The following is a 22,449-nucleotide window of genomic DNA, read 5'->3' as shown; positions in this document are numbered from 1 at the left end:
ACTGTAGGAGGATTTTAACTGCACATTATCATCTTAAGAGATTATAATTTTTAAAATATCCAGGAAACCAGGACCAATGGATAAATGATGACAGGCAAGAGAAGTAGAGCAACCACCTAGCAAGTACCCATTTCTCATTTACTCCATAACTTTTATTGAAGATTACCATCATGGGATCTGCAGGGGTTTCCCAAAGTCTTGGGCATCTTTCTAATTCAGATCTAGTGTTACTCTATCACTTTCAGGTGCCTCCCTTGTCCTACTATAAAAAAATAAACTCACTTATAAGGGCTTCATCTCAAAACATCAGCTCTTGACCTATTGTAGTAAAAACAGCTATGGAAAACAAATTAGTGAAATCTAAACTCTGAAACAACAGATATTTCCACCTAAACTACCTTGGCACTGTTTAACTGAGAAAAAAATGGACTTCCGTTCAGTGACTATGCAAACAAAGCATGTCATATATTTGGCCGTTTTCTTACTCATTGGAAGAGAATCAATTAACAAAGAATATTTCAGTGAGGCACAGAACTCAGCATCCACTGAATGATACGTATGATGTCCCCAGTCAGGATCACACAAAAGCTGGAAACAGCACACAACCTGAATTTTAGGAAGAACTTGAGAAATCTGGGTGGTATTGTCAAAGAAAATTTCTGAATATAATTTAAAATTTAGAAATTATAATAGAAGGGAATCAGGGAGATAATTCAGTAGAATAAGTGCTTGCCTGGCAAACTCAGGATCCTGAGTTCAATCCCCAGTACCGAAAAAAAAATTACTACGATGATGGGAAATTATTTAAGGAAAATGCGAGCCTCTCTCTCTCAAACATTCAATTTCTGTGTGATAGAATTTGATAATAAGGAAAGCAAATCGCAGAGGAAAAAACCTTGAAATTAAAATGAACACTACAAAACTTAGTACTGAAATGATTTCTTAAAACTTTAATAGTGCTTCTTAGCAAAATCATTTATTTCTGTCAAGTTAATGCTCCAATTCAGAAAGAATTTTCATCATTTCGTATGTGAATGTTTGGTCCTGGTCTTTGCAATAAATTTTCAGTCATTTTATTTAATAAAACCAAAGTCACTAGACACTTGCAATATATAAACTTCTGATTGTAGATTTTTCTTGTTTTGTTGTGCATAAATGCCCTTTCTGTGTTGGATAGTTGATAAAATCTGCTTGGTAATTTTAGTGCTTTGCCTTAGAATTCGTGAGAGAATGTAACTTCCCATAGTGAGGGAGCTGTGCTGTTTATTGAATAGGCATCTTTCTTTCAGCGACTCATAAAAAATAAATCTCAACAAAAGTCTTTTATTAATTGCAGTGGTAGTTTAGTTTTAAAATGAACTTGTACTGAGAATCCATAACAAATATGTCTATCACATTAAATTTTAATGAATCAATTTAAATAGTGGAAAATAGTGTTCTTTCCCACTTTGGTCAACCCTACAAGTAAGGTAAAAAAAAAATGGACGCTATATCGGGAAGTCGCGGTCGCTTTGCCACTTGGGTGCATACCTTCTGAGGGTCGCATCACATCCTCGTCAAATGTCGTACACCTGGCCCTGCTGCCCCTTTCCTTTTCATTCATCACAGGTGCTTGTCTCTGTTTCTTGGCTTCAGGTACTTGCAAAAGGACATGAAACAAAAAAAAATACAGAAGTTTATAAAATGTCGTATTATCTTCTTTTTTGTTTTATGTGTTTGGTACAGGGTCTCACCACATAGCTTGGCCTCGTAGTGTTCCCCCTGCCTCAGTCTTCCCAGTACTGGGATTACAGGCATGTGCCACCACACCCAGTTCCAGTGGCTGGCATGACGCACCCAGGTTTCTGGGGTGGGCATGGCATGAGGTACTGGGGATTGAACCTGGGTCCTTGCACTTGCCAGACAAGCGCTTAGACTGCCAAGCTATCTCCACTGTCCATGTTATACTATTTTCAAGTGAAAAAAAAGAATAAGTATGCTATTTACCTAAATGTATACATTCAGTTCAGAAAATGACTGATTCTTTTCCTCCTTAAAGTTTTCCTTCGTAGAAAATTCAGGGTCATGTGTTTGTGTTTGTGCATGTGTGTGTCTGTGATATGCAGCCATTATGAACAGAAGACTCTAAAACGTAGTCTGCACCTGTTCTGTAAAGTGGAAAGTTAAAGGCCCATCTGTCCATGTCACCTACTTCTGTGCTTCCTTTCCTGAGGTCTTGGGCATGGTTTGCAGTAGCCCTACACTGGATTTTTTCATCCTCATATTCAAATCTACATGACCTCCATTCACTGTCAGATAGCACTCACCCTTTCACAAGACATACAGATGATAAGGCCAGCCAGATAGCTCAGCGGACTAAAGTGCCTGCTTAGGCACATGCAGAATGGGGGTTCCGTCCCTGATGTGCCGTACCATTCCAGCCCTACCCCCGGGGCATGCTGAGATGGCATTAGAGACTGGACATAGTGGCACTCACCTATAATACCAGGGCTTGGGAAGCTGAAAACAGGAGGATCACTAGGAGTCCAATCTACATAATGAGACCCTGTAGACCCTGTACTAAATACATTAAAAAAATGCAGGTGAAAATTTTAAACTGAGAACACCTTGTATGTTAGGTAAATGACACAGGTGATGTTGTGAAAGTCCTTTCCTTTCATATTTTTTAATTTTTTTTTAAATTTCACTTCCATTTTTTGTTTCTAATTTTGTCAGAGGTAGGAAGTTCTTAAGTCCCACAGTGCATCAACATCTTCTAATCACCGTCGGAGCATCTGCCTTTGTTTGACTTCCCTGCCACTTCTTCATGAAGCAGCACGGATGGAATTACTTTCTATCTTTAGGTCTCAGGAGCTTGGAGTTGAAAGACTGGAAACATGTGGTCCAGTTCCAAAGACTGGCACATTGAGCGGCAGGACATTCATCACGCATGGCTATTCCATTTTTGTAAAAAAGCAATGCAAAATTTTAAAAACTGGAGGAACTCTTGCATAGTCTATGTAATGTTTTCTACATGCCTGGGCACTGACCCATGGGGAACAGTGATATTTTATGAATTAGGATGCGGTCTTTATAGTGAGCAGCAGCAAAATGAACCCTTGTGGTATGGCTTCCTTTAGTTCTAGACAGGAAATGCATGCTGGGATTCCTCCGAATCCAAAAAACAGCCTGCTATCTAAATAATAGTCTTCCTTGGCAAGGGAAACAGCAAAGTTTTCACAACCTAAGCTTTATATCATGATTTGATGTGATTTCAAAATTCAACTCATAATTTTACCATAATAAATTTTATGAAATGATCCTTATGTTATAATGTCTCTGGTGCCTGCTTGTAACTGCCCTAATTTTTCTTTTCTTGAACTCCGAATGCTCTTTTCTTGAGCAAACAAATACTGTGATGTGTTGTAGTTGTGCAGGAGCATCCTCTGTTGTATCACTTTTGAATTACTATAGTAGAAAATGCCAAGAATTGCCCAGAGAACCTAGCGAGTGTAAGCACGGCACGATTTTTTTTTTAGTTCATGTAGTTATTATGGTAATTTAGAATTCAGACTTTCAGAATCAATATCTTTTTTTAAAAATAATTTTATTGAGAAACAATAGCAGTGAGACAGTTTTAAAACTGATTAGTAGGACAGTTTCAATAATTAATACACAGCATATTGTTGTCTTCTTAGTGGTTATTCATTGTACAAGATGCAGACATGATATCCTGTCCACAAACACTATTAGTGCAAATCTTTCCATTCATTGAATTAAGAGAAAGTAGCTGCATATCTATCCTAACTATTTTGTATACACAGATACAAAATGATCCTTCATTTGTATCCCCTTTTTTTGATTAGTTTCATCAGAGAAGGGTATTCTACTGTCATTTAAATATTGTAGGTACATAAATTCAGCAGAATATTCCAGTATAGTGCAGTAGTCCATAATAGTCGTGGGTGATCCATAGGAGTGGCAACGTCAGAAGTTGTTGACTTGACCATTTTACAGCTCAGCATACTGAAGTCAAGAAGAGCATGGAGCAGAGTACTTCAAGTCCTCTATGAAAACAAATCCCAGAATCAATTTCTGACGACAATCTCTCCCTTCTTATTCTCTGTAAGATGAAAGTGACTAATCAGTACATATATATGTATGCCATAGTAATGACTGTCATCTATGCTGAGCCAAAATGTCCCCGTGTCAGATTCCCTGACAGGGAGCTCTGAAGGAGAATCTGCCCAGAGTCTCTGACAAACCCATCGCTCCAGAGATACATCATACACACCAGCCTGAGCTTCCCCAGGGCGTGACTTGGAAATGCAACATCTCAGGCTCCACCCCAGGCCTAATACATCAGTGTTTGCATTTTGACAGCACTGCCAGGTCATTCCCACTTTGAAAGTCTTAAGTGTATGGCAAAGCTCCGCTCAAGTTTCCTTATTACTAATGACCAGCTTTAAAGTGCAGGGTCAATTTGCAGCTCCCCAGCAAGGTCACTATTATTTTTACTTACTGACTGTGTGTTTGCAGTTGTGTCTGTGGACCCTAAGGGAAGAAAAATGGAGTGACTTGGGCAAGTTCACTGATTCAGTCCACTGCAAGCTCTGTTCTAAGCCAGCTTTGCTTGGTTCCCAAGTCCTTTGCCTGGGACATGTTGTGCTGAGTGTGGGTCATTCCTTGCTGTCTTCTCAGTCTCTGCTTGCGTAGCAGCACATTGCCAGATTCTCTTTAAAAGAACAAGAGAGTACTCCATCTCTACATATAGAGAGATGTATGAACAGAGACATACACGTAGCTTTAGTAAAGATATCATGCTGGTCTTTTTATTTATTTATTTATTTATTTATTTATTTATTTATTTTTGTATTTTAGGAAGGGTCTACAGTCTACAAGGACTCACTGTGTACATCGGACTTGTGATTCACCTATGTTCAGCCTCCCAAAGAGCTGGGATTATAGGCAGGAGTCACCATTCCCAGACTCCTTTTTTTCATATTTTTCCATAATTTTATTGAGAAATAAATAGCAATGAGACAGTTTCAAATCAAATTGGTAGGACAGTTCCAATAATTAACACATTGCATACTGTCTTTCTAGTGTTTATTTGTTATACAAGATGCAGGCATGATATCCTATTTACAAACACTATTAGAACAAATCCCTCTATTCATTGAGAGAATGTAACTATATATCTATCCTAGCCTTTTTGAATACAGACACAAAATGGACATTCATCTGTATCCCCTTTTTTGTTTAGTTCTGTCATTTGAATGTTATAGGTGTGTGAACTCAGCAAAATATTACAGTAGTCCATAATAGTATTGGGTTTTCCACTTGAATGGCAATGTCAGAAGTTGTTGACCTGAGTCCCCTACAGCTCAACATAACAGCATGGCTTTACTTCTTATATATTGTTTTTATACTTTTCTGTTGAATGGTTAAGACCAAGATAAAGCAAGACCTATGCAACAAGAGTTGTAGCTTTTGGATTTGATAAGGTCAGTCAAATCCCCTCAGGATTTATCCTGAGATCCTGTACCTCAGATTGTAGAACCTTTGTCAGTGTCAGCCATGTGGATGAGTCATGGCCATTGCTTGGCCAATGTGCTCTATGTAAAAGCCTGAGAGAGTGTTTTCTCTCCATTTGACTCTCCTTAGGCACACTCTACATCATTGATCACTTTCCTCTTTGGCCCCATAATCGTCTTGATCAGAAAATTTGGGACACAACTGAGCTACATGACATTACAGTACAAGTTCTCATATATCCTGAGTCTTAATTGACCTTGGAAGGCTAGGGCCAAAATGTTGGCTTTCCTTGCAGCCCTCCTTTTTCTCTAACTTTTAGTCTGCTAACTTAGGTTGTTGATCCTCGAGAAGAGAAGCTTATTATTATTACCATACAACCTAGACTGTTGAGCTTAACCTCACTATCTGTCTGAATATTAAACATCTTAGGCTGAACATGGAATAGGTATTTTTCATCAAGTATTGATATGTTGAACTTTAAGTTCCTACAGAATATGATGAAAAAAGTTGAAATATATTTTAAAAATAGGAATAAATAATTATATATGTTTACACATAAGTCCAGAAATCTAACCATATACAACGTTGTAGCAGGACAGTCCCACAACACTCCTTTTCCTGTCTCCTGCCTTCATTCACCACCCCTTCCTTTTTAAACAATCATCTGTCCAAGAGACAGCACGGCAGCAACTGGCTTGTCATGACAAGCAGCACATATTGAGAAGAGCAGAATGACAGGCATGACCAAGCATGAATCTACAATTGCAAATTGCTATCTTCAGTGCAGTTGCTTAGTTCACAGTCCACATTTTTATTGAGAAACAAATAGCAATGAGACAGTTCAAATCCAATTAGTAGGATAGTTTCAATAATCAATACATTGCATATTGTTGTCTTAGTGGTTACTCACTGTACAAGATGCAGACATGATATCCTGTTTGCAAACACTATTAGAAGAAATCTTTCTACTCATTGAATTAAGAGAATGTAGCTGTATACAACCACGCCCAGTCTCCATCATCATTTCAGCACTCCTGGAGGTGGGGCTGGCATGGCATGCCGGGGATGGAATCCGGCTGCTGTGTCTACTAGACACTTTAATCCGCTGAGCTATTTGGCCAGCGCTGCTGGTCTTTATGCTGTGTCCTACCACCATCTTTTTGTATGGTGATTCTTAAATGTTTTCATACATTTATTCAAGGGGATACATAGATTTTTGGAGATACTTTTTTCAGAGAGTTTAAATGAACACAGTGCTTAGTTGGTTTTGCTGGTGATCTCTTCAGTGTGGGACTAGAACAACACCCCTGGACGAGTGCGTGGCTGTGTGGAGTGGTCCGTCTGTCTTTCTGGACCTCTTTCTTTGATATTTCAGAGAACTGTCAAGGGAGGTTAGTATAGCTCTGGAATGCGACCTAAGCTATTTCTGAAATGTGATTTTCTTCCAGGGTACAGAATTACTTTAAGAGAATCAAGAAGTGGATGTCCCAGAACCCAATGGTTCTGGACAAGTCAGCGTTTCCAGAGCTGGGGGAATCAGCCTGCTACACTGGCCCCTTCAGCAGAGCCCGGATTCACCAGTGAGTTCTGTCTCTTTCTACCACCTGGGCTTTGCGAACAGAACACGCGCACCTGGGACCAATTTGATTGTTGGGCAAGTAGGTCTCAGGATGGATCATTGTATTGAAATGTCCACCTAACTTGTGAGCAACAGTAAGCAAACATTATTCTTTATTAATGTGGTAATGTAGAAACATTGTACTAGCAAGTAATTATTCATAAAGGCATAACTGGTAGTCTTGCTCTCACCTCTTTCAAAATTATCATGTGTTAATAAGTCACCCAGTGAAAATAACTATAATGGTAATAATAATAGGCTTTCTATAAATAATAGATTATTCTAATTGGTAAATTATTAAACACCATACTAGAAATGAATTCATATATTCATTAATTAAGCCATCTGTTTTGCATTAAACTTAGTAAGTGAAGGTGAGAATTTCCTTAGGGAGTATTGCAAGACTCTCTTGCTTACATGTTTATTTATGTATTCATTATTTATTGATGTTTCTATTTGAATAGCTTTTACTGAGGTTCTACATGACACGCCTGAGCACTCAAAGCAGATGAGGACAGTGTTTCTCTTTTTGTGGTTCTCATAGTCAAATGAGGCAGAAAAAATGTCAATTTCTACTTCAGTGTAACAAAGCTCATTTAAGATAGATATAAGCCTAGTGTAGGGCAGAGGCTGTAGGCCCCGCCCACTCAACCAGATTAACTTGGATTTGGCAGTATGGAAGTTGAGAGAAGGAGAAGAGAACCCCAGACTCACTTAGCCACCACCAGCCAGCGGCCGTGCAAACCCCTCCCTTCTGAGGGCTCTGTCTCCTCCGTTGCCGATTCTTGGCAATGGACTAAAAGTGACTTTCTGTCCTGCTCCCACTCGGGTGTCACCACTCTGGAGAAACTCTCTGAAAACTGAACCCCAAGTTCCCCCCAGGAGCTGTTTCCAATGCTCCTGGGCTATTTCAGTCTCCTTCAAGGCAATGCTTTGAATTTGATTCTTTGCTCCCTTGTGTCATCTGTTTCCTGCCTACATACTGAACAAACTGAATTTTGAAAAAATGTCTGCATGAAAGAAAATCAAGATATCTGCTGAAGAAATACTTCTGCAGAGGTGCCGACTCGGCTGATGGTGACAGCAACCTCAGAGCTGTGGAACGTCCTCACCACCCACAGCTGACAGGACCCTACATTTGCTGATCTAAGCGCAGAGATAAAGTACAGAGCGCACCAAAGCTGAGGGACTCGCACGCCAAGGCGGTGCGGCGATGCGCGCATGGAACAGGGCTGAGAAATTCAGTGTTCATGAAAGACACAAGCAAAATGCATGTTTAGTCATACAACAAAGAATCCACGTTAGGAGGAGGGGGTCAGGGAGCCTTTTGCAACGAGAGAGCCCCTCTACAGCAGGAGAGGAATGGGTCAGAGAGTGGGGTGGAGAGGAGGAACAGACACTGGAGAGCGAAATCTGCCGCGCAAGAGCCAGGGCTTTTTAACGTGATGGAAAATTATGCACCCACATAGATGAACAAAGACAGAAGCCAGAGCTCTAAGAAGTGATTAGAAGTTTGGTTTAAGTGCCGTCTAGAGAGATCGGTAAAAAAAAAAAAAAATAAGAACTATAACTGTGCTCAGAGCAGAGAGCAGCGGGCTTGCTCCAGGTAGAAGAGAGCTGGAGGATCAGACCGCGCCGCGCTGCAGCGACCGGGGAGCGATTCAATAGTGAGTCGTAGTGGAGTCTGGCTCAGTTTCTGCAAGAGACCAGAACACGCAGAGCAGCAGGGGTGGTGCCCACTCCCGACTGTCTCCCTCTGGACCGTGCACATACACAGGGCGAAGAAGAGGCAACGATCAGGGAAGATATAGCCCTGGAGGGCTGAGTGCCTGACACGTGACACGTGGGGCCCTGTCACTTGCAGAGATGAATCCCTGGAGACAGAGGGCTCAGATCTGAGTGAATGAGACCTAGCGCCAGCACACCCCTCGCCCCTCCTTCCTCCTTCCCTCCCTCCCTCCTTCCTGCCTTCCTTCCCTCCTTCTTTCTTCTCTGAGGTTAACATATACCATAGAGTAAAGGCTAGAGCAAGCCCCTCTCTCCTGTACTCTTTACACCTTGGGCCCACACCTGGCCCCCCTGCTTATCCTCACACACGGGGACAATGTAGGATATGGAAGGGAGGAAAAGGCTTGCTGCTGCCAAATTCTGGGAACCAGGAAAGCTGGGCTGGAAACTGTGGCATGGAGGAATGATATCAATTTTTAATGCAATTGATTTAGAACAGCATTGCTTTAGAGAGTACAAAATTCATGTGAACCAATGAACAATTTATTCTCCCCTTATTCTATGCCAAATAGAAAAAGAAAGAGCACACTTAAACTTCCCTGCACACTGAAAGAAGATATTGACATGAATATTTGATAACCCCTTGCATTTTCTATAAAGTCTCTCTTACACTTTGCCAATTGCTTTTTTCAGAGAAGGATTTCTCTTCTGAATTACTATACTTTAAAGGAATTAACTTTAATGGAGAAGAAAGATGGCTGGCTACCCAGGAACTGGGGGGTGTGGCTGGTCTCTGCGTTCTGCTCAGAATGTTAAATGTAGCCCCTTCATTTAACAGCTTCATCATAAATAACAAGGACACCTTCTTCAGCAATGCAACTCGGAGCAGGATAGTGTATCACATGCTGGAGCGCACCAAGTACGAAAATGGGATCTCCAAAGTGGGTAAGGACAAGGCTCGACAGTGGGCAGACACTGGGTGTGAGTCAGTAAAAGCGAGGTTTTTTTTTTTTTTTTTTTTTCATTTTTGAACAACTGAAGCTTTTCGTACATTAAATCCAGCTATATAACACACTGAATACCAGTTCTACAAACTTTCTTTTTTTTTTTTTACCTATAAACTTTCTATTTTGTAACTTTTTAAACAAACAAATCAACAAAATCTACTTTGGAAGAGATTTCCTCAAATGTAAAACATACGTATTCTGTAGGATGAAATATGTTTTTGAAATTTGTCTTAAAATACTAATCACACTTTTGAATGACAATACAGAGAAGGTGGTTCATCACTTCTTTACAATAGATTAAAATTAACAATACCTAAAATGTTCATCGTTGGGATTGAATGGCGAGGTAAATTCTGCCTGCATGAAGCACTCATTACGGACTGTACTTATTCTCTCTACTTATAACAGTTTCTGAGCATGAATTATGTGTAGCATAAACTCTTCTCAGAGATTAAAATTAAGTCACTAGTTCCCTGTTTGTTGACTTTGAAACATCCACAGTGCATTCCTAGGTGAGCCAAAGCGTGTTACAGAGCTCTAGGTCTTTCACAACTCAGTCTTCTCCATAAGCATGCATGAAAAGAAAGAAAATGCTCAGGAAATAAAATGTTTTCAAAAACTCATAGAGATCATGTCTGGATAGCGAAATGTTAGCTAATTTTAATTTTCTAAATTTCTGCTTTTTGAGGGTTAAACTGTCTGCTATCACACACATAATACCAAGGAAAATTGAGTGTCTCATCTAGAAAAAGTAAATTAAATTGCTAAGCTTACATAACACTGAGAAACAAAAACAGGCAATAAGCCGTCCTTTTACTGATAAGGCTGAAAAATGCCTCACTGGAGACACAAAATAGTAGGCACATGGCTAGATGTTCTTGAAATTAAAAAGTCACAGTTACACAAAATTTATACCTCCCTCTGCTGATTGGTTTTTAAGATGGTGTCCCACATCCCTAAAATGAATTGCTTCCACTTTAAAATTGTCACTATTTTAGCCTCTATTTTTTGGTGTGTGGTTAACAATTTACAAACGAGTGATCGTCAACATAATTAAACAGCAAAACTTTGCCAGAACTGGGAAATTCACAGGGAAACTTTCTAGAAAGTCAAGCTGGAGAAGTCTAGGATATGAGCTCAGCATGTGCCCTGGTAGCTCCATAGACTTAAAAAGTATATTTTAAGTTACTATAAAGATTTTGCACACTTTGTATAATATAATAAACAGAGGAAAATAAGAACAAATGAATGAGGGCCAGCCAGACAGCTCAGTGGATTAAAGTGCCTGCTTTGGCAGAGCACAGAGGCCGGGGTTCCATCCCCAGCGTGCCGTACTGGGCCTGCTGCTGGGACTCACTGAGAGACGAGTGAGAGTGGGAGTGGAGGTGCCCGCCTATAGTCCCAGCACTTGGGAGGCTGAACACAGGAGAATCACTGTGAGTCCAATCTATGTAGTGAGACCCTGTATACCCTGCCCTAAGTTAATTTTTTAAAAAAAGATTCCTTAATAGTATAAATGCAAAAGGGTTAAAAGTAAAACAAAAATTGCCTCTAAGTGCAATTTTCACTCTTACAAATTTATATGAAGTGCAAGCATTAGGGAATGAGAAGATAGGTCAGCCTAAGTGCGTGCCCAGGCAGGTGTAAAGACTGGGGTTCAATCCATGGCACCAGATGCTGGAAGGGCCCCACCTGGGGCACACCAAGCTGGCCTCCAAGACCAGGTATGGAAGCGCACCCTTGTAATCTCAGCACTGGAGAGGCTGAAACAGGAGGATCACTGTGAGTCCAAGCTGCTCACTGAGACCCTGTATCAAATACATTAAAACAATACAAAACAAAATAAATATATGTAATTGACATATATATTTGTGTGTATATGTGTGTGTGTGTGTCTGTCTGTCTGTTTAGTAAGATATAAACATACATTATTTGCATTATTTTGTCTTTAGAAAGTTCCCTTTCTGAGTATGTTCTCAAACTTCAAGTACTATTTGCCAACAATTCTGTATGAATAAAGAGGCATACAGGGCTGGCGAGATAGCACAGTGGACTAATTACCTGCTTAGGCAAGCACAGGGGCTGGGGTATGATTCCCAGCACCACATGCTGCACCAGCCCCACTCCCGGGCACACTGAGCCAGCCACCAAGACCCAGCATGGTGGCGTACACCTGAAATCCCCGTGCTGCGGAGACACAGGAGGACCCTTATGAGATCAAGCTGTGCAGTGAGACCCTGTACCGAACACATAATATATTTATACAATATTCTACAGAAAGGATTTTTTGCATCACAATTATTTGAACATCCAAAAGAAGTTAAAGTATCATGATATTGAAAGGATTCCTCATATGTTCAATTGTTTGTAATTATTTATTAATAATTAATCTTGACACAGAAGATTCTCTCCGGAAAGGCTTCCCAATATGCATTCTCCCCAACATCCCATAAAAGTGTCCGCAGAGCCAAGATCTAGAAGAGATGGAGGTCATCTTGGGTTTCTTATACTGTTATTTGTGTCCTCTTGCCTTGGTGTAAACAAATAAAGATTTCTCAGTACAGTAACAGTTTAAGATATTTTGGGAGAGGATGAGGATTTCCACTTCTTCCTTCTGAACACAGGGTCAGTCTTGTATTGAAGAAGAAAGCAAGTTCCCTTGTTTCATGGGAACCTAAATCAGTGAGTAATAAAGCCCCTCCCATGTCACGGTGGGGCGAGGCTGTGTCGGATCTCGGGATTAGTCTGCTCGCTGAGGCTGAGGACACCAGAGGGTTGCACGGCAGTCACCTCCCCACTCACACTCTACTTAAGGGCTGTGCTGCAGTGGAGAACATTCAGGGGATTTCCATTTTCCATTTTCCATTGATTCTGTGTCCCAAGGATATGTATGTGCTACAGAGGGAATTCTTCACTGATTTTGCTGTCCTTTTTCCAGGTATCCGTAAACTCATAAACAATGGCTCCTACATAGCAGCATTTCCTCCACATGAGGTAATTTTTAAAGACCATGTCTATTTTTAATTTTTAAATTTATCTTGCTCAATGCTTGATCCTGTGTTCTCACTGTGTAAGTCTGACTGCCCACCTCCACAAGAATGCACTCATGGCTGGCCCAGGAGCTGCTGAGACACCACCTGCAGGGCTGTGGCTCCCCCGTTTGCTAGGGCTCTTGCAGCCCCCCCATGCAGGGCCCCCTATTCAGCATTCACAAGCAGGCTTACCTCTTCTGCCTGTCGCTCTCTGCTCCAATGCCAGGCTCCAGCCAGGAGCCTGTTGGACACCCCCACCTCTCCCAAAGGGCTTGGCCCTCTGTGTTAGGTACTTTCTCATTGCCGGGACACAATATCAACACAGAACAAAAGGAGGGCACGTTTATTTTGGCTCACTGTTGGCACAGGTTCAGTCCCTGGTCAGATGGCTCCAAGGAAGCAGGGAGTGAAGGTCTGGGGAGGGACACAGACCCATGTAGGCCGTGCCCATGTGACCTGTTCCCACTGACCAAGCTTCCCCTCCAAAGAGCACACTTAGGTACAAACTCATCTACCAATGTGTGTCACACTGCTTGGGGCCAATCACCTCCTGAAACCCTGGCTATGAAGCATCAAGTTATAAACAGGTGCTCCGACCTCCTTAGGACACCAGACAATCACATGGCCCCTGTCACCATCCCTGATGGCCTATGTTATTCCCTACCTGATTTGCCTTCTTACAAACTTTAAGTGGAAATGCTTACTCTAGAATGCTTTGGGCTTACCCACAAGGAAAAGGTTGGGATCTGCCTTTAGAACTCCTTCCCCTCTCCTCTCCTGGCTTCTTTCTTAAAGATGATTTAACATTTTAAAATTAGAGTAAGGTCTTTACCAGTTTCACGGTGGAACTTCCAGCAGTGATTTCTCTTCTGTTTATAAAGTGAAGGTAGAGGTCATGGGACACAGGGAATGAGGAATTTACAGTGTTGCAAAAATAATAGTAAATAAAACACGCTGAGCGTGTGCTGTTTGGTGGTAAGCTCAGTGTTTTATAAGGATTATCTCACTTGCACCTTGCACCAATCCTTGGAGGTAAAGAACAATCTTAACCCTATTTTATTTATGAGTAATTGAGGTATAAAAGGTTAAATGTCAGAGAACCAGTATTTCAAGCCCAGGGAGCCACTCTTAGATGCTCATATTGTTTTAGGAATTCCTGTTTACAAAAAGTATAGGAATAATAGCACATTTTAGTTGTGTTCCTTGTCTAGGTTCTAGCATGAATTTTTCCATTATTCTACCAATAACAGTGGAGGGATAAGTACTACTCTTCCAATGTCATATCTACACAAAGCTAAAGGAAAGTAAATAGGGTGTCAGATACCCCAAAGTTAGTACTAAAATATTCAGGGATGCAGAACAGGGCCCTGATAGGACGTTTGAAGCAAAGGAAGCTTTGATTTTTGCTCTGTGGGGTAGTTTTCCCTACATAATTAGGCTGTGTCCTCCTGAAAGTTTATTTGACACATTTTTTGTGTGAAACTTGGAATCTACTAAATTTATTTGTTTATTATGTATTTATTTTGTGGCACCAGGGATCGAACTCAGGACCTTGCGCTTGCCAGGCAAGTGCTTATGCCACTGAGCCATCTCCCTGGCCCCTGATATCTACTACAATCGGGTTGCAAATACCAGTCATTTTCCCATGTATGCATACAGTTTAGTTGAAATACTGGCCTGTGGAATACATACAGTAGTGCTCTATGCAGAACAGAGACAAACAGAAGAGAAATCAATGCTTTTTAAGTACAAGGATATAAACAAAGCAGAAAGTGAATAAAACGGGCTCAAGAACTTCTCTTGGATTTTAAGTGATACTGAAAGAAGAAAAACAAGCTCACTAATAAGAAAATTAAGTCACCATTACGGGCTATGGCTTGATTTTCACTTTTCAATTCATGACTTTTCTTCCTCATTGATGAAGGAGATAAGTGGCAGTGTTGTATATTTTACTGTTATCTGAGACCTCTTTTAAGGATAACAACTAGCTGGGGGGGGGAAAGGCATTTGCTGAGGATATCAGTGGGATTACATAGTTCTCTCACTATGGAAATGGAGGACACAGGAAGAGCAGAGATTCATGAGTGCACAGGAGTAGTCCCACCAGCCGATTTGCACCTCAGCGCTCTGCCTGTCAATGCCAAGGCAGAATGATGAGTAACTGAGGCTCAGGAGCAGAATTAGTACAGTGGTATGTCAAGTACACCAAGGCTTAATGTCAAACCAAGAACATAGTTGTAGTGGCCACCACGGCTGTTGGACCCATCCCATTTCTGTTGCTCAGACAGAATACCCGACATTCACCACCAGAAGGAGAAAAGGTTCCTGTGGCTCATTGTTTTGGGGGTTACAGTAGATGGCTCACTACTTCCAAGGTACAAGTGGCAGGGCAGAAGGACATGATGGAGAAAATCTGCTCATGGTATAGAAAAGCAGAGAAGAGCCGCTCCACAAACCCCGCACACCCCGTGAGGCACAGACTAGCACCCCACCTCCTTCAGCCCCGCCCCGCCTCCTGACAGCCCTGTGAGCTGCAGACTCATCAGTGGCCAAGTCCTGTAATGAACCTGGTGCTCCTCTGGTCCAGGCACTTCTCCAGTACCCATTAGGAACCCTGCTGCCACCCTCACTGTGAAATTCTCAATGGGTGAGTGGCTGTAGTAGGCTCACTTAGCCACCACTGGGGAGGAAAGTTATGCATTTCTGGAGAATCATCAGCAGTCGTTGAAAAAAAGCTGAGGTTTTGTTTTACCTTCCTTTATTCAGCAAATCTCAGGACAGTCTGCTGTACCGGTTCAGTCCATTTTCACAAACCTTTCTCCAGTGGGGCTCCCTATGCCTGGACGCTGGATCTTTGCTTCCATCTCCTCAGCCTGAAACCCACAGGAGTTAGATGCCAGACCAGCTTCAGGAAGGCCGCTCTGGGGCTGCACTCAACTGTGCCTTCACCCTTCCCTGGGTAATTTAAATGTCTCTCCGCAGAGCCTCGAAGGCCTCGCAAGCCATGATTTGAAGCCTGCTCTGTCTCTGTAGGGATGAACAGCCAAGTTTCCCGGACACATTTAGCTCTAAAACTCACTCTGATGGGTTTTTGAGAGATGAGATAACATACTTTTTAAATTCTTCAAATTTGGAATATGTTTTAGATTTCTTAGGGTTTAAAACATAATTAGAACTGAGGTTGAGGCCTCGTCCTTTCAAAAGAGCACTTTCTTCCATAGCTGCTGTAAACGAGATAAACAGTTCTGAGAGGTTATCACAATTTGCAGCCGAATGACACCCTCAGATTCTAAGCTAAGGGTTGCAACAGTTTCTCCTGTTACGCATGAGAACAATGTGTTTATTAAAAGGCCATAGATTCCAAAGGCTGAAACTTGAAGTCTGGCTTGCTTCAAGTGAAATGCATCCTAGTTATTTACCAATGTGATTTAAAATAGATGCACCTGGGAAGCATAGTATTGAATGAAATAAATGAGACGCACATGCTAAAATACTATACAGTGCCTGTCATTTGAGAGGGACAAAGAACAAAGCAACAGCCAAGTAAAAAGTGATCCGGAAAGTATAAGGGGCTAGACCGCAAGGCTGAGGTGGGGTGGGGGTGAAGAATTAAGATCTGCCGTGTGGGGTACCAAATACTATAAGCGAGTGCAAATAATATGTGTCAAAAACATGAACTAAGAATAATAGCAAGAATGAAAATGAGGGAAAGGGACTCAGACTTGCAGGGTGAGTGGCGGGAAGGAGAGGGAAGGGATGAAAGAAAGAATCAAGATGCATGGTGCGCAGGCGCCCACTTCCCACGACGGGTGGAAACTTCTTGTACTGCGAAAAGATACTAAAAAGTGAGAACAAAAACTAAAAGAATAAATAAATTAAATAAATGATGTTTAAGGAACTTGCGGAAGATTGCCAGCAAAAATAGGCTTCTACCCATCGTTACGGTATTAGGCCTCCGTGTATGAGCACTGAAGCTTTCGCTGGATTGCTAAATTATTCTGTAAGGAACGAAGCTGTTCTTGATTGGTTCACATTTCTCCAGGAGAATGCGTAGCAATGCCTGTTGTCTTGTGTTTCAGGGAGCCTACAAGAGCAGCCTGCCCATCAAAACCCACGGGCCTCAGAATAACAGACACCTCCTGTACGAGCGCTGGGCGCGCTGGGGAATGTGGTACAAGCACCAGCCGCTGGACCTCATCAGGTCCTGCAAACGCACGGAGCACGGAGAGCCAAGGGGCTGCACTGTGGCCTCGGTCTTGGGCTTCATGATTGTCCTCGCTGCCTTGTGTCAGGGGAAAAGTGACAGGGAGCGGAGAAGCCTTGGGGTGATGTTTCACGGAAGAAATTGGCACAGGGAACTTGTTATACAAACAGATGGGCAAGCTCAGAAATCAAACGTAACCTTTTAAATTAAAGAGGGGTTAGCAGCAACAGCAGCAGAAAATCACTAACTTGCCAAGGGGTACAGGAAAACAGGACAAGAGGTTCTACCGGAGTGCAGCCCCTGGGCCATAGCTTACATGCACAGCCTTCGGGCACACGGGGTGGAGGAAGAGCCTGGGTCGTTCCTTCCATCTTTATGTTAGCAGTATCCCTGGTCCGGCAGCACCATAACCTGCTTCCCAGGGAACCAGGGTAATCTGCCACTCTTTTGAAGATCAATAGGGCCCTTGAAAGAAGGGCATAAGCATGTCCTTTCGCTCTAGAAACTTCCCTGTCACCAAAATTAAGCTGGTGGAGAGGAAGACACCCCTATTGAACTACACAACCTTGGGTACAGAATTTTGTACAAGGATTTTTTTCATAACTAACAGGCAGATTGCCTTGAAAGTGTTTGACTTCATAATATTTGAAAATTCGGTTGTTCTTAAGGGTGTGCACTGTCGAGGCTGCGGTGCTCCTTCCGCCTTGCCCGCTCTGTGTCGTGAGGGGACGTGGTGCTCAGGAGCCGGGCACTCCACACGCTGGGCTCGCGGGTGATGGAGAAGACAGGGAAAGCCCGTGTGCGCGCCGCGGGCTGCGCCGTGGGCCGAGGCAGAGAGGGGTCCGCTCTTTGCCCTCTTTGTGAATCATTATTTCTGGACGTGTGTTTGTGTGTTTTCACACTGTAAACACCATATGGAGCCGCGCAATAACCAATGCTTGTGTAGTTTCCATCTGTTTTCCCCTGGAAAAAATTTTAAACTGGAAAGAGGGCATTTTATAATCATTAGCTACAAAACCTGCTTTGAAAAGGTTATGTGACAATTTAAAGGATATTTCACCATAGGCATCAGAAAGATTTAAAATTACAAGTAGAATTTCTGAGCTGAGTCATGATCTCCGCAAGAGCAGATTCCAACGTGTATTTGAGGCTGGCATTCAGCGACAGAGCGGGTCAGCAAACGGAACACGGCAGGGAGCAGCGCTCGCGTAGGGCGGCTCCTCGGTTCCCAAACGCTGCTGTGCCAACGGTTCAGTTCACAAACATAAGCTGTTGGTAAAACTTTGCTTCCCTTTGAGAGCTCTTCATTAGGCAACAAACCCGACTGCGGTCATCTTCTCCGGAATCGTGGAGACAATGAAGTTCGCGAACAGAGATCCTACTGCACGTAGCCGGGGAGCGGGTGGTGCTATGGTGGAAATGTGGTGGGGAGTGGCCGTGGGGTAACCCTCCCCCCCTCTTGAGCGCTGTGATGGTTTTGAAACAGCTTAGCGAGTGTATAAGGCTAGAGTCCCGGCACTCTGGGTCGAGGCCACTTCCACCTGTCTCTCTTTGGTATTAGTCTCCACCTCTCCTGATACAGATCTCAAATCTTTTTATTATTATTTGTTAATTAATATAGGGTCCTGTTATCCAGCTCAGACTCATAGTGATCCTCCTGCCTCAGCCTCCCCAGTGCTGGAATTACAGGCCTGCACCCCACGCCTGGTTTCAGGGCCTGCACCACACACCCAGAGCCTGGCATGGTTGCAGTACTGGGGATCTAACCCAGGTCCTTGTGCTTCCCAGGCAGGCGATTAGGCCACCGAGCTGTCTCCCCAGCCCTGAAATCTGCCTTAATGCAAGTGACTATACTTCAAGTTCGTAATACTGTGGCTCCTCTCCACTTTCAATGGTGTAGAGTCTAAATCTTAATCCAACACTTTCTGTAGAAGCAGACATTTTTCCATGCCCCTTATCATTGTTACAAAGAGATTCCGCCATGTTTGCAGTGGGCTCCAAAACCCCTCTCCAGGGCCAGAAAGATAGCTCAGCAGACTAAACTGCCTGCTTAGGTAAGCTTAGGTAAGCACAGGGATGATGGTTTGACCCCCGGCACCACATGCCACACCAGCCCCACTCCCAGAGAGGCTGAGCAGCCAGGGTCCAGGAATGGTGGTGCACACCTGCAATTCCAGCACTGGGGAGCCTGAAAGCAGGAGGAGCACCATGAGTCCAAGCTGCATAATGACACCCTGTAACACCAAATACATTTAAAATTAAAACAAACAAAAAACAAAAAATAAAGCACAACCCTCTCCATACCAGCTAGGAATACTTATTTAAGGAAAAAGTCTCTTTGATTAGTGTCAAAAGCTTATATTCTAATGATCAACATAATAAGCTCCAGCTTCAAAGCCTATCTGAGAAATGAAATGACAACTGTAGATTGGTGTTTCTCAGGAGAAATAAATAAATGGGAAAAATTGGATAAATGTGTTGAAGGGAAGTTGACTCCAAGCCCCTACATGGTGAAATCTGTACAGAATTTAATTGGCACAATACAGAAAATTAAGTCAAAAGAGTCTGTCTTTCAGAAAGAGGAGACTACAGTAAAAATGACAAGAGAATTTTCTTTGCATCAAGAATAACTTCCCAGCAGACCTGCAGAAATCAGTGGCACGGTTCCCCAAGCCACCCTGCACATATACATGGACAGATCTTTTTCCCTTCTTTCTTTTGTCCTTTTCCTCATCCCAGTTTTTCCTTCTCTTTGAATAGATTCTTTTCCTTTCAGGGTATCTACTGTACCTTTCAGATTTTATTTACTCTTTCAGGTCCTCCCTCTAGCCAGACAACGCATTTGCACACGTGCGACTGACTGCTTTCACTCTCTTCTGTAGGATGTATTTTGGAGAGAAGATCGGGCTGTACTTCGCCTGGCTGGGCTGGTACACTGGAATGCTGATTCCTGCAGCAGTTGTTGGCCTGTGTGTCTTCTTCTACGGATTGGTGACCATGAATGAAAGCCAAGTAAGGTACGCTGTTGGGAGCCACATCACAAAGTGCTTGGTCTATGTCCTGAGTCTGCAAAAGCTTACACATAATGCTGATCATAAAAATGACAAAAATATAATTATTTGATTTTTTTCACAAATGAAAAAACTAAAGGATATATTTTATACTTTCATGTGCCACTTCTCTTAGGCAAGATCCAATTCTGCTTATCTCTATGCCCACTTTCTTCTTGCTTGTGTATCCCACATAATGATCTAAAAATAGTAATGAAATAGTCAAATGCATATCAGAATGCTAGTTATTTTGTTAAGATGAAATGACTCACAGTTTAGAAGTAGGAATGCATTATTCCTGGAAATAATATACAATTATGCAGCAGAGATAAGAGCGACCTAGAGGATTAAAGAGTCACCTGGGATTAGCAGCACATATAGATCATGGGTGAGCCATGTGTTCAACTGTGCATGACCAAATTCAAATCCGAAGAGGCCCCCCTTTCCTTCAACGCTCCGAATGTTCTTCCTTTCTGGCCCATCCGTAGCCAGAGCCTTGCTGCGGGGCTGTAACACCGGCAGCCTATGCTATTGCTAGAGTCCTCAAGGGCTGTTAGGAACTAACTTCTGTGCATTTCCTTTAAAAATACAATATGGGGCCAGCCAAATAGCTCAGCAGACTACAGCGCCTGCTTAGGCAGAGCACCGAGGCCCGGGATAGATCCCCATTGTGCCCTGCTGGTCCTGCCCCCGGGAGTGCTGAGACTGTGTGGTGGCAGGCGCCTGTGATGCCAGCACTTGGGAGGCTGAAAACAGACTCACTGTGAGTCTGATCTATGTAGTGAGACTCTGTAAATCCTGTACTCCATAGACTTGTAATGAGTCCTGGATGTAGGCTTGCTGGGGTGGGGAGTGGCAGGAGGAAGCTGGGCTATATTTATCTTTGGTGTCCTTGAGTGCAATCCTGCTCAAAATCCCAGGGCCTTGATTTATTACCTCACAGTCCCCTTGCTGTTCATAAGGCCAAGTGGTCACAGCTATGAAAACAAACACAAGGGCTGCTCCAGAGCATTTCCATGAGTCTCACATTCATTTCAGCTCTCCCTCTAGTAGGCAGCATCGTGCCGGACAAACTTCAGCCCACAGTAAGCACCGTCCCTCTGTTCCTCTTGTGGGCTTTTCTCCTGCATGCTGCCCAGACCATAACCCCCAGGCCTCAGAGGAGAAACTGGCATTCAGTTACAGTGTCCTGACGAGAGAAGCTCTCTTTTGCAGTGCACTACCAAGTACGGAAAATGACTCTTCCAGAATCACAGGTCAAGTTAGTTTCATGGAGAAAGAATAAATGAAATTTTAGCATGAGAAGTAGAATCCTCCCTCCACCCCTGAAACCCTGGAAGGAACAAAAGCAAAGAGATGGCACTGTTCCTACTGATCTATGCACCAGTGGAGTAAATTAAGCTCTTTTTGTTGGAAATAAGTTCTCCTTAACCTTTAGTGGAAGACATGTCTTAAAAGGCACCAATGAACTCCTTTCTCCAGCACTTTACGGTATTCTATTACTGTTGCTGCCATCACGCTATAATTAAGATCCTGCCAGACTTTCTATTCTAAACCAAGATAAGTAACGCTGAATATCTTGACTTGCAGAATTTGGTGTTTGAAATTTTCCACTCCAGGTGGCAGACATGGTTGAGTCCTGGATGTAGGCTTTCTGGGGTGGGGAGTGGCAGGAGGAAGCTGGGCTTTATTTTTTGTTGATTCACATGTTATTTTATTGAGCTCCTTTTCTTGTTTATTGCAAAGTGGTAATTTTTTTTAAATGTATTGGGTTGTTACAGGGGTTCACTACACATTTCAGACTCGTAGTGGTCCTCCTGTTTCAGCCTCCCCAGTGCTGGGATTACGGGCGTGTGCTCAGCATGCCTGGACTCTGTAGCCAGCTCAGCACACCGGGGGCAGGCCCATGCAGCATTGGAGCTGGGTGTCGAGCCTGGTCCCTGAGCTCGCCTAAGCAGGTGCGTAGGCCACTGAGCTAGCTCACTGGCCCTACCAGGGTAGTGATATGTTGAAAAGCTCCAGGTATCAGTCTGCTTATCATGTTTTTACTAGATTAGTTCAGCTAAATTAAGGTCATAGTTTTAATTGCCCTCTAGTGAATTGTATCAGTACAAAACCATCAAACTGCAGCACGTTCTGTTAGTGCATACATGCGTGTGATTATGTGTGCCTTACTTTTTACACAGCCAAGTAAATGGGTTCATATCTGTGTCAGCCACATGATGTATCACAGGATTTAAAAAATGAAAAAACAGGTATGTGTAGCCTGTTTCTTAGGACCCTGGGCATCAGG

The 22,449-nt window shown here is 42.8% G+C and overlaps 1 protein-coding gene across 1 annotated transcript in view; it reads left to right on the top strand.

Annotated features, from left to right (window-relative positions):
* Ano3 (anoctamin 3) overlaps positions 1–22,449 on the top strand; it is a 405,337-nt gene that overhangs the window by 302,264 nt on the left and 80,624 nt on the right. The window contains exons 9-13 of the mRNA XM_012517561.2: positions 6,966–7,097; positions 9,702–9,808; positions 12,809–12,864; positions 16,982–17,103; positions 19,989–20,123. Coding sequence (XP_012373015.2) covers positions 6,966–7,097; positions 9,702–9,808; positions 12,809–12,864; positions 16,982–17,103; positions 19,989–20,123 — 552 coding nt within the window. The remainder of the gene's footprint in view (positions 1–6,965; positions 7,098–9,701; positions 9,809–12,808; positions 12,865–16,981; positions 17,104–19,988; positions 20,124–22,449) is intronic.

This window comes from Octodon degus, unplaced genomic scaffold, assembly GCF_000260255.1.
Source record: "Octodon degus isolate 3935 unplaced genomic scaffold, OctDeg1.0 scaffold00193, whole genome shotgun sequence".
Lineage (NCBI taxonomy): Eukaryota > Metazoa > Chordata > Mammalia > Rodentia > Octodontidae > Octodon > Octodon degus.
Note: the sequence above shows the minus strand (reverse complement) of the source record. Positions and strands in the feature narration are given on the sequence as shown.